The following is a 12817-nucleotide window of genomic DNA, read 5'->3' as shown; positions in this document are numbered from 1 at the left end:
TCTCGGTTACATTGCCCTTGATCAAGCCCTACCAGGCCTCTTATACCCTCCTCACCACCGATTTTGGATCACTTGTTGTTCCCTTATCCCTGGGTTTATTAACACCATTTCCTTTCCCCCTACCTCCCCTCTCCCATGTACCCCCCCCACCCCCGAACCGTTGGTCACGTTGTTTTCTCCTCCAGCAGAGCAAAACAAAGCAACAAAAGAAAATAAAACAAGAACAACAAGCCAATGACAAACAAAGAAAATCCTGTAAATAGTTCAAGGTCTTTTTGTTGACCTTTAGCTAGGAGTGTTTTCCCATCTAGTCTGATGGGGTGCCACTCCCTGGCCCCAGTCTATTTTTGGTATTCCCTCGGGACTTCCTTACTTTGCTCCCCTTGCTGTTCTGTTGCACGCCTTTAGTGTTTTGCCTTGGTGTGGTGGGGACAGATCAGGCACAATCCTGATACTGTGTCTTCAGTGTTGTCCCCCATAGGGCTATGGGTCAGTAGGGATGTTGTGTCTCATGGTGGAGCCAGCCATATGGTCCTCTCTGTGCATTGGCTGCTCTGAGTGGGGATATCGTCAAGGCTTGGTGGGCCAGGATGTGCTCTACTCTCTCTTCCTCCCCCTTCATTTGCTTCGGTGTGCTCTGATCAGATATGTCCCTTTCCCTGAGCTGTAGCTTCAGTGCTGCCCTCTGAAGTAAATTCTTCTGGGGGGAGAGAGGGCCGTCCATGCTGTTGGGATTGGGCTTCAGCCCCTCAGACCTCTCTACTGATTCCTGCTTCATGCTGATATGTTGCATTTACATCTTGGAGCACGGGGTTGAAGTTTGGTCCCTCTTTCCCTGTGGAGCACATCTTTATAGTTAAACACTACGGTAAGGCCTAGATATATGCTTAAATCATTTTTTTAAATTTCCATTTTAGAAGGTAAATATAGTATAAATTTGTGCCTGGCTTATATTAACTTATTCAGATAACCATTAGAAGCCATTTGAATCATAAATTACTTATGAAAAATATATAATATTATAGAATAAAAATGATGCTTAGAAAAAATATATGACCTTATAGCTCAACTAAGGTTAATACTTTTATGAGTGATATAATTTCATAGAAACAATGAATGGAGAGGTTAAGGGCCTGCACTGTAACAATTATTGATCTTAATAAAGACATCCAATTTCTCTGAAGCTTAATTTTCCTAGTTCCTTTAATTAAGCAATATACAGTTACAGACTATTTAATATGTAAAAGGCAAGTAATAGATCAGTATTTCCCAAATTTGGCAATATTGCACCCTGGGGAGTGATGGGATGTTTCAGGGGTGGCGATGGGCTGTAAAAGTAAATACCTACACTTTATCCTGAATTATGGACTATAGTACCAAAATGTTTTCATTGTTGGGGAGGAGAATGAGTGATTTTTTTTCTCAAAAGGGGGTAGTAGGTCAAATAACTTTGGGCACCTATATCTAGAAGCAAAAGAGGAAACCAGTGGTTTACGTCTTTAACCCAGTGAGGGCTGAGACACTTGTTGAGAAGACAGGCAAGCACTGCTGCCCTCTCCACCACTCGCTCCTTCTCGTCTCCCTCTTCCTCAGTCATCATTGCTGTCATCCTCCGCCAGTGAGGATCAACGTAAGTGTCCTCAGCCAATTTGCATAGCTAGTCATGTATCTGTGCATAAGTGAAGGATATGTGAACTCATTAAAACTGGTCTAGGGCCAGTGCTATTAGTATTCTAACAGATGAAAAAAGAAATTTAGTGACAGCATCCTATTTGGCCAAGAATGAAAAAACTTGCCTGAGGATAAAAATTACTTGGGGTACTTTCTTAAAAAAAAATTTTTTTAAGTGTGTGTGTGTGTGTGTGTGTCTTTGAGATTCTGATTTACTAGGTATAGGCTGAAAGCCCAGTCATCTGTATTTTAATAAGCACTCCAACTTTTTTCTTAGAGAAATTTTGGAAATATGGTAATAGGAAAAGCATAAAAAAATCCAATGTGATTATAGAACATTCTATCAGCCTTGAAGTGCAAAAATAGAAATGCAGAAGAAAAAAATTAGGAAAGAAGAAAAAGCGGTTCCAAAAGTTAGTAGGAAGTCAAGAAATACTATGTGTTTGATGTGAAAAGAAATAGAAGTGCAAAGTGTTAAAACTAACCAATAGCGAATTTTAGGGGGAAAGTTTGGGATCAAATGAACTAAATTCTTATTTGTCAGAACCAGAATCAGTAAGTATTATGGCTTCAATTTTGTCCCCACAAAAGATCTATTACTGCCTCACCTCCAGTGACCTTATTTGGAAACATGGTCTTTGCAGATAAAATGAAGTTAAGAAGTCATTCAAACGGCCCTCTCCTGTCCATCTTCTGCTTTTCCTGTGCTTCTAATTATCTTTCTTGCTTTGTTGGTCATAATCATATCTACAAATTATACCACTGTCTGACAAACTCCCTCAAAACTAATACAATCCTCTCTTTATCCCCAAAGCTCCTGCTGCTGCTCTCTGCACTGGACGGTCCTTAGGTAGCCTAACACTCTGCTTCTGTACTCACCAGTTTAGATCTCTTTCTTGGATCCCATGCATTTATCCTTGCTGGGCTTAGTTAGTTATGTTGCAGAAGAATACCCTAACATGTGCTCTGTAGCAAATGTGAAGTCTATTTCTAAATACTTGAATCTCTGAAATACCTTCACTTATTGATACACCAGATCACTAATTAGCTCATACAAGAATTAGAGGGGGAAAATTATTTTTTCTCAAAATTTGTAAAGTGCTTACATCATACTCATTGAGCATTCACTGCTGCGGATGAGAAATTTAGTACCAATTTGATTTTCACTGAATCAAAGGTGACTTGTTTATTGCTGTAGGATTTTTATGAGCTTCATTACAGACTCAGTTTTCTGAGATTTTACCCTGATGTGTTGAGATGTCATAACACTTGTGTGGCTGTTACACAATTTCATGTCAACTTGAGAAAAGAGTGCAGTGGTGGAGTGTAGCCTGTCAGCCTCCTTGTGGGCATCGCTTTCTCATGAGGATTCTGAAAACTTTCTGTTTCTGCCTGGAGGTGGGCCACACTCTCTCTCTGCTTCACCTTCCTGTTGACAAGATGTGTGGAGACACACTCAGAGAGTTGGAAGAGCCACGTGGAGACCTGAGCCAGAGCTGAGATTCCTCCACCACCATTGGATCTGCAAGACATTTCACCCACCATCCTGTGATCTTCCTGCTTTTGGCATCATTGCATACTGCATGAGTCTGAAGAGGAATACTATAGACTAGTGTTGGACGTATGGGCTAATATCGGTCCTATGGACTTGATCTGGACTAGGCTGAGATGTTTTCTCAATATACAATTGTTGTTTGATATAAAGGTCTCTCTTACACATATATGAGTGTCCCTAGATTTTTTCCCTAGTCAACCCAATCTAATACAACTTGGATCTTGCCTTTCTTGCAAGGTCTCTTCTATTATTTTTTTGATAATTTCCTCTCCACTTTCTTTGTTCTTAACTTTGGAATTTACATTAGTTGGGCTTCCTAGACTGAAGCCCCATGTCTCTTTTTTTAAACCTCTTTTTTTATCCTATCCCTTTGACAGCTTTAAATAGTTTTATTAGGATATAATACACATACCATAAAATTTAATAGTTCAGTCATAGTAGGAAAAGTTGTAGAACCATCAACAGAAACATTTTTTCTTTCTTGTATTTGTTATAATGTCACAATTTTCCCCCAACTCCCCTTGCCATCAGGAGAAAGATGGGACTTTCTACTCTTGTAAAGAACTAAGAGTTTTGGACTCTCATAGAGGCAGTTCTACCCTATTCTGAAAGGTAACTATGACTTGGCATCTATTCGATGAGAGTGAGTTCCTTCCCATGCCCCTAGGTAATTATTAATCCTGTAAGTCTCTGTAGTATACCTATCCATAGATTTATTTATCCTGCATTACATATACAGAGAAACATACAAAATAAGGAGTCCTGGTGGCATAGTAGTTATGCTTTGGGCTGCTAACCACAAGGTCAGCAGTTCAAAACCACCAGGGAGCTCCTCAGGAGAAAGTAGAGGCTGTCTACTCCTGTAAAGAGTTACAGTCTCACATACGCACAGGGGCAATTCTACCTCGTCTTATAGGCTCACTATGAGTCAGAATTGACTGACTGGCAGAGAGCACACAAAACACAAAACAAACAAATACAAAAATGACAAAACAAAACAGAAAAATCTTAATTGAAAAGAAAAACTATACACATCTCTGGAATATGGTCAGAAGGGATTCACCAGAAGATTAATCCATGTGGTGACCCTGCAATTGGATTTGGGGTTTCTACTGTCATCCACAGCTTTCTGCAAACCAGGTGTTTAGAATTTAAGCTCTGATCTTTCCTTCATCCCAACTTGGATTTTATTATTTACAATCTTTAGATCACATAGGCTAGTTTGCTTTTTTTACATAGACTTAGTTGATATCTCACTTAGATAACTGCTAGTTTTAAGACAAAGCCTTTAAAACCCCAGACGCTATTCTTTCTGATAGCTGGACACCATCTGTTTTTTTGATGACACTTTGATGTAGCACCCATATCATTAGAATGAGGGTGAGTATGGCCCTTCAAGTAGGGCCACACCATAAGAACTTATTGTTCTTAGGTTAGGGCTACCACTAAGTTTGAGCCCTAAATCCATTATATAACTATGGTTTCTATATGTCTCTGGTTCACTTTAGAGACATTATCATTTTATAGTCGAGAACATTATAAATCATCCCCATGAAATACAAGGTAATTCTATTGATAGTATCATTAACTTAGCCAAAGATAGAGAATTGAAAAAAACTGTTGAGAAAAGAAAATTATACACGTATAGGCCAGCTTTTCAGAACACAGGACAAGTATACCTGCCCTGTAGAGATGAAAAGCGTACGTAACTGGACAGTACTTACATGAACGATGGAGACTGGGGATAGGCCAAAACTTTTAATAACACTCAGAGGCAGAACTATGCCTGCCAGGACAACACATGTCATAGAAAACCAAAGAGAACACGAAAAAAGTAAATATATGGTAGTCCCAGGCCATTAGTCATTGGGGATCAACAAAACAAGAGATCTGTACCAAAGTCTAACCACAAATTCCATAACCTTAAAATAGCGGTCATTTGCTTTTTCTCACAGTCGGGCATTTCAGCCTGAAGTCTGTAAGTCCAGAGGAGTTTGGTTCCTAGATGTCAGTTCCTAAACCTACTATAGAAGAGTGTGAGGTAAAGCCCAGTTCACTTGGTGGGGTTTCCTTAACAAATTCTTCTGGTGTGGCTGATGAAGGCTGTTATGCACCCTGAAAGGACAGAGTCTAAAGTCCCAGTACTCATGGGCTAGGTCACCAAGGACTGGATCAAATCTAGGTCAAAAGTGTCCAATTAGGAATACAGTACTGGTCATATTCTCCCCTTGGGTTCTATAAAAGTATTGTTAAGCAATTTTCTCTGAAGAGAGGTTACCCAACTCGGTTTACCCAAGAGAAGTGTCTCTAAAACAGACATGTCCTCCACCCCACATCATGACTGGAATTCCAGCAAGGTTTGCTGATCACTTTTGTAGGTGTTTCTGTGGTTTGGGGGAAAATTTACAGGAGAGTGTGTAAAGATTGGGACTCTTCTACACTGCTGGTGGGATTATAAATATGCACATGTACAACCCTTGTGCAAAATGATAAGTCACTACCTAAAACAGCAAGGTACAGAAGTACCATAAAGCGTTATAGTCTCAGAAAATACAGGGGCACGTCTCCCCTGTCCTATAGGATTGCTATGTGTCGGAATTAACTTGATGGCAGTGAGTTTGATTTTGGTTTTAGAGCAATGTTGTATTTGAGAAACTGACTCCAGCTGGGGTGAGGCCTCCTCTAAGTGTTTTTTAAAGATGTACAAAAAAACGTGATACGTTTCACAGGCACCAGGCAGGCTCACTACTTCATTGCTTGGGGGACCGGATTAAATTACCTGGCCTGAGAGAAGAAGCCTTTCTTTGAAGCCTTCCTGTGAAGAGTCCACGTAGTGGACTCATATAATATCTGTCCTTTTTTAATTGACTAACTTTACTCAGCATAATGGTTTCTAGGTCCATGCATACCACGAGGTGTTTCATGGCTGCTTTTAAGGGATGAATAGTAGTCCATGTTGCATATGTACCAGAGTTTCTTTAGCCATTCTTTTACTGATTGGCATTTGGACTGTTTCTAGTTTCTTGCTATTGTAAACTACGCTGCAGTGAACATGGGAAAATATACATCTGTTTGTGTTCCATTTTTTTCCTTTGAGGTACATGTCCAGCAGGCATAATGCTGGATCATAAGGTATTTCTATATCCGGTTGTTTTAGGTAATACCATATCATTTTCCACAAAGTTTGTACATGTTTATGAGTTCCATTCTTTCCACAGTACGTAGGAGTTCCAATCTTTCCACACCCTCTCCAGCATTTATTATTCTGATGTTGTTTTTCTTCTTTTAACAGGGTTAAAAGTATTGTGGTTGTAAAGTATTTCCTCATCATTGTTTTGATTTGCATTTCCTGGATAGCTAATGATCAGGAGGTTTTTCTCTTGTTTGTTAGCTAAGTCGTTCCTTTTGAATTGTCCATTCATGTCCTTTGCCCACATTTTAATTGGATTGTTCATTTTTTTAATTAATGTTACAGAATTCTTTAGATTTTAGTTATTAGTCCCATGTTTGCAGTTTTACTGCTAAAAAGCTTTCCCCAATACTTGGGCTCCTGTTTTACTGTTTTCATGAAGTCTTTTGATGTGCATTAAGTATTTTATTTTTAATAAGCCATCAGAAATATATTTTCTCTTCCACTGTGTTTGCATCCTTGATTACATTTGGTCTGTGTATGCCCTGCAATAGGCCCCTTATGTTTGTTCCAATGATCTCATTGGTGATCCTAATAGCTCTGGGCATTCCGAGTTCATTTTTGTACCTAGGGCGAGGTAAGACTTCTGTTTCATTCTTCTGCAGATGAAGAACAGTTTTATCCAGCACCATTTGTTGAAAAGGGTGTCCCTGTCTCGTTTAATTTTTTTTTTTTTGGTCCTTTGTCGAAAATCGGTTGCCTGTATGTGGATGCTTTTATTTCTGGGCCTTCTATTCTGTTCCAGTGATCTATGTATCTGTTATCGTACCAGGCTGTTCGGACTTCTCTAGCGGTGTAATACGGTTGGAGATGGGTTGTATTAGGTCTCTTACTTTGCTCTTTTTGAGGTGCTCTTTGCTAATCCTGAGTCTCTTCCAAATTGGTAGTTTGTTCTTTTTTCATTAAAGAATGAAGTTAGGATTTTAAAAATTGGAATTGTGTTTGTAAAATGCTTAGGTAGTACTGATATTTTCACAATATTAAGTCTTCACACATATAAACCAGGATATTCTTTCAGTTGTGTAGTTTGCTTTTGGCTTCTTATAATGTTTTGTAGTTTCTTTATATGTCTTTTGTTTCTTTGGTTAGGTTTATTCCTAAGTATTTCATCTTTGTGTGGTTATTGTAAATGGTATTATTTTATTGATGTCTTTTCCAGAGTTCTCTTTGAGGATAAGGAGCCAATTGGTTTCTGCTTGTTAATCTAGTATCTTGCTACTTTACCAAATAGTCAATTGTTTCCAAGACTTTTATTGGAGTCCTTGGGGCTTTCTCTATATAAAATCATAGTATTTGTAGATATTGAGAGCTTCGCTTCTTCTTTGGTCAATTGTATTTCCTTGATTTCTTTCATGGTCTAATAGCTCTGGATAGGGCTTCCAATATGATGTTGAGTAAGAGCGGTAATAGGAGACATCCTTGTGTAATTCCCATTCTCAAGGGGAACATTTTCAGTTTTTCCCCAGAGACTGATGGCTGTTGGATTTTCATATATGGCCTTTATTATATTGGGGAATTTGCCATCTATTCATATTTTATTGACTGTTTTACCAGATACAGGTGTTGGATATTGTCAAGTGCTCTTTCTGCATCTACTGATATGATCACATAATTTTTATCTTTGATGTGGCGGATGGCATTGATGGTTTTCCTAATGTTGAACCATCCTTGCATTCCTCGTATGAATTCTACTTAGTCATGATGCTTTATTTATTTATTATATGTTGTTGAAATATATTGGCCAAAATTTGGTTCAGAATTTTTAGGTCTATGCTCATGAGGGATATTAGTCTGTAGTTTTCTGTCTTTGTGGGGAATTGCCTGGTTTTGGTATCAAGGTTACGCTCACCTCATAGATTGAGTTTGCTGTCCACTTCTATATTCCCGAATAGTCTGTGTAGAATCGGTAGCAGTTCTTACCTGACTGGTAGAATTCCCCTGTGAAGCCATCTGGTCCTGGACTTTCCTTGGCTGGAAGTTTCCTCATGGCCTTTTCTAGTTCTTCTTTTGTTATGGGTCTGTTCAGGAGTTCTACATTCATGTGCATTTATCTGGATTCCTGCTGTTATTAGACATGGTTGAGTTGGTTCTGACTCAGCCACTCTGTGTACAGGAGAAGCAAACACTGCCCAGACCCACAACATCCACACAAATGTTTGTATTTCTAGGTATTTGCCCATTTCTTCTGGATTATCAAATTTGTTGGAGCAGTCTATTATTTTTCTTTTTATTTCATTTGGATTGGTTGTGATATCACCCCTTTGATCTTCAATTCTAGATATTTGCATCTTCTCTTTCTTTTCTATTGTTAAGTTTGCAGCTCGTTGTCAATTTTGCTCATCTTTTCAAGGAACCATCTTCTTGTCTTGTTGATTTTTTTTTTTTTTACTGCTTTTTTCTATTTTCTGGTTAGTATATTTCTGGTCTAATCTTAATGACTTTTATTCTCTTGTAGGGTTTATGTTGTTGCCCTTGTTTTAGTGGTTTGTGTGTTGTGGTAGGGTTAAGTTCATTTGGGATTTCTCCTCTTTTTTCATAGGTGTGTTGACTATAAATTGCCCTCAGATAACTGCTTTTGCCGTGTCCCAAAGTTCTGGTATCTAGTGTTATAGTTCTCGTTTGTTTCAAGAACTCTCTTACTTCCATCCCTTATTTTATCTATATCCCAGTCATTTTAAGTAGTATGTTGTTCAGTCTCCATGTGCTTGTCTCTATGTTCCTGTTATTGCTATTGGTCTATCCAGCTTTATAGTATTGTGATCTGACATAATGGGTTTTACGATCTCAATGTTTATGAATTTGTTGAGGCTTGCTTTGTGCTAACATATGATCTATTCTACAGTATTACCAAGTGCACTGGAAAAGAATGTATTCTATGATGTTGGGTAGAGTGCTCTGTATAGGTCTAAGGGGTAGATTTGCTTGATTGTGTTGTTTAGCTCCTCTATTTCTTTATTGGGTTTCTTTCCTGATGACCTGTTTTTTCCTTGAGAGTGGTGTGTTGAAGTTTCCGACTGTTATTGTTGAGCTGCTTATTTCTGATTTCAACTTCATGAGCATTTTATTGATGGATTCTTAGGTTTTTCACTGGGTGTATATGTCTGTTATGGGTATATGTTTCTGGTGTATTGTTCCTATGAGCATTACATAGTGTGCATTCTCGTCTCATTATCTTGGTTTCCTTGAAGTCTATTTTATCAGAGGTTAATATTATCACTTCTGGCCTTTTATCGTTGCCATTGACTTGGTAGATTTTTCTTCATCCTTTGATTTTTAATGTATTTTTGTCTTTTTGAGGTGTATCTCTTGCAGGCAGCATAGATGGATCTTGTTTTCTAATCCAGTCTACTACTGTCTTTTGATTGGTTTATTTAATCCACTGACACTCAGTGTCACTATTGATATATGTAGATTTGTTGTTGTCATTTTGCTGTTTGTTTTTCTTTTTTTCTGTGCAGTTTTACTAGTTTATTTGTTCCTACTCTATTTCTGTGTTGTTTTGAGTTCTTCTTTCATTGTATTGGTTTTGGGGTAGTGGTGTCCCATGTGATGCTCTCAAGTTTGTTACTGGTGGTGATTCTCCACACATAGTGATCCAATTAATATTTTTTGTAATGCTAGTCTTGTTTTTTTAAATTATTTTCATTTTTTCCTTACCTGGAAATACCTTATTTTCCCATCACACGTGAGGGATAATTTTGTTGGATATAGCATTCTTGGTTGGTGATATTTCCCTTCATAATTTTATACATGTCGGTCCACTGTTTTCTTATCTGCATAGTTTCTACTAAATCATAGTTTGATAGTGAAATTGTGTGCACACGTCTGTCACATGGGGGCCAGGTGTGGAGGAGTGTGCAGGGGGAGTAAGCAGGCAAGAATGAAAAAAACAAAAACAAGAAAGTGGCAAAAAGCATTGATTGGATACTGAATATTCCTTCACCAAGGTGTCCACTCAGTCTGCTATCTACCCAGGGCTGCCTGTGGGCAACCAGGTAAAAAGTTTGGCTGGGTGGGTTGGCTTCAGTGCCTTGAAAGACCAGCTTGTGCACAGGAGGGGCATGCACAGAGCGGTTTGTGCTGTGGTCAATGGTAAAGGAGAGTCCATCAACAGGTGATGCTGATCTCCCACTTTAAGAAGCTTTGGTTTACTTCCTTTTAAGTTGATTTTCTCATTTCCAAGAAGTGCAGGCTACCCTTCCTAGTGGAATCTGTCAGGTAGCTGCTGAGACTTTCCTGTGCTTGTCATCTGGCAGCCATAATCTTTTGTTACGTCCCTTGGACATTTTATTCTACTTCCTGGCATAGTTATTTGACTCTGTCAACCACTCTACTAGGCTATGTTTCAATAGTCATATTTTAAAGACCAAGAGAGTATATATTTTTAGGGCTTTTGTCATAGCATATTTTTCTTATTTAATGAATGCACATTTAAAAAATTGAGAGACCTATTTGATTTTTTAAGTTCACATTCTGTTTTTTCCTGCCTAATTTCCGGTACACTATACTTAAATTCATTAATTCAGTGAATATTTTCAGAACACATACACTATACAACCACTATTAAAGGTATCAGGGAGTACAAACTTCCCATTCTTAGGGAAATTATCACTAACCAGAAGGTTAGTGATTCATGGACAGATGGTTTCAAGGAGAATTCTACCAAGCATTCAGGGAGGAACTAACACCAATCCTACACAAAGTCTTCCAGAACATAGAAAAAGACCGAAAACTCCCAAACTCTTTCTATGAAGCTATTATAACTCTTGATACTGAAACTGGGCAGGGATCCCACAAAAATTGAGAACTACAGACCAATATCCTTAATGGACATTGAAGTAAAAATCCTTAACAAAATAGTGGCCAATAGAATACAAAAGTATATAACACAAATAATTCACCATGACCAAGTGGGATTTATATCAGAGATGCAGGGATGGTTCAACATTCACCACATTGACTTGAAAAACTATAAGAACCACATGATAATATCAATAGATGTGGAAAAAGCATTTGACAACGTCCAATACCAATTCCTGTTTAAGACACTCAAGAAGATAGGAATAGAATGAAAATTCCTAAAGATAATACAAGCTATACGTGAAAAACCAACAACCAATGTGGTATTTCAATGGAGAAAAGACAATCCCACTGAAAAGGGGGACCAGACAAGGATGTCCCTCATCCCCACTCTTATTTAACATTGTACTGCAGGTTTTAGCTGACAGCATAAAGCAAAGACATCAAAGATATTCGCCCGGGGGAGGAAGAGGTGAAACTATCATTATTTGCAGATGATATGATGCTATATAGGGAAAATCCCAAAAGCTTCACAAGGGGAGTACTGGAAGAAACAGAGGAGTATGGCAGAGTGGCAGGATACAAGATCAACAAACAGATATCTATCGGACGGCTATAAACATCAGATAAGACCACGGAAGAGGAGATCAAAAAGGTATAACCCTTCACAATAGCTAAGCACACATTGAAATATCTAGGGATATAGCTTACTAAAAGAACAAAAGATTTATATGAGGAAACTACAGAACACTATTATAGGAAACCAAGAATGACTTCAACAAATGGAAGAATAGCCTATGCTCGTGGATTAGAAGACTCAATATAGTAAAGATGTCAGTTCTACCCAAGGCACTATATAAGTTTAATGCAATCTCAATACAATACCTTCATCTTTCTTCAAAGAAATGGATAAACTGATTACCAACTTCATATGGAGAGGGAAGAAGCCCAGAATTAGCAGAGAACTCCTCAAGAAGAGGGACATAGTAGGAGGGCTTGCTTTACCTGACTTTATCACATATTATACAGCCACAGTAGTCAAAACCGCATGGTACTGGTATAATGACAGATACTCAGACCAATGGAAAAGAACTGAAACGCCAGAAATAAAAGCATCAGCAAACAGACAACCGATTTTTGATAATGGCCCATAAAATATCAAATGGAAAGCAGATGCCCTCTTCAACAAGTGGTGCTGAAAAAAATGGATATCTACCTGCAGAAAAATGAAGCAAGACCCTTATCTCATTCCATGCACAAGAATAAACTCTAGGTGGATCACAGACCTCAAGGTAAATCCACAAACTATTAGGGCCATCAGTGAGGGAAATAGGACCAACCTGAGAACTTTGGCACAAGAAATACATAGGCTATCAGAAATAGGGAAGGACACAAACACAGAAGAGGCACAACTTGACAAGTGGGATATACTGAAGATAAAACACCTGTGTACATCGAAAGAATTCACCAAGAGAGTAATAAGAGAGCCCACAGACTGGGAAAACATCTTTAGCAATGACACATCAGACAAAGGCCTTATTACTAAAATCTACAATACTTTGCAAACTTACAATAAGAAAAAACCTAACTGCCCACTAAGG

At 38.3% G+C, this 12817-nt stretch overlaps 1 protein-coding gene across 1 annotated transcript in view; it reads right to left on the bottom strand.

The window, feature by feature from the left end:
• PPA2 (inorganic pyrophosphatase 2) overlaps window positions 1-8457 on the bottom strand; it is a 126895-nt gene extending 118438 nt beyond the window's left edge. Inside the window, exon 1 of the mRNA XM_045284324.1 lies at window positions 8337-8457. Coding sequence (XP_045140259.1) covers window positions 8337-8457 — 121 coding nt within the window. The remainder of the gene's footprint in view (window positions 1-8336) is intronic.
• Between the last annotated feature and the right edge of the window lie 4360 nt (window positions 8458-12817).

This window comes from Echinops telfairi, unplaced genomic scaffold, assembly GCF_000313985.2.
Source record: "Echinops telfairi isolate 266 unplaced genomic scaffold, ASM31398v2 ScPeMD7_7468;HRSCAF=8506_0, whole genome shotgun sequence".
Classification (NCBI taxonomy): Eukaryota; Metazoa; Chordata; class Mammalia; order Afrosoricida; family Tenrecidae; genus Echinops; species Echinops telfairi.
This window is presented reverse-complemented; position numbering and strand designations above follow the sequence as displayed.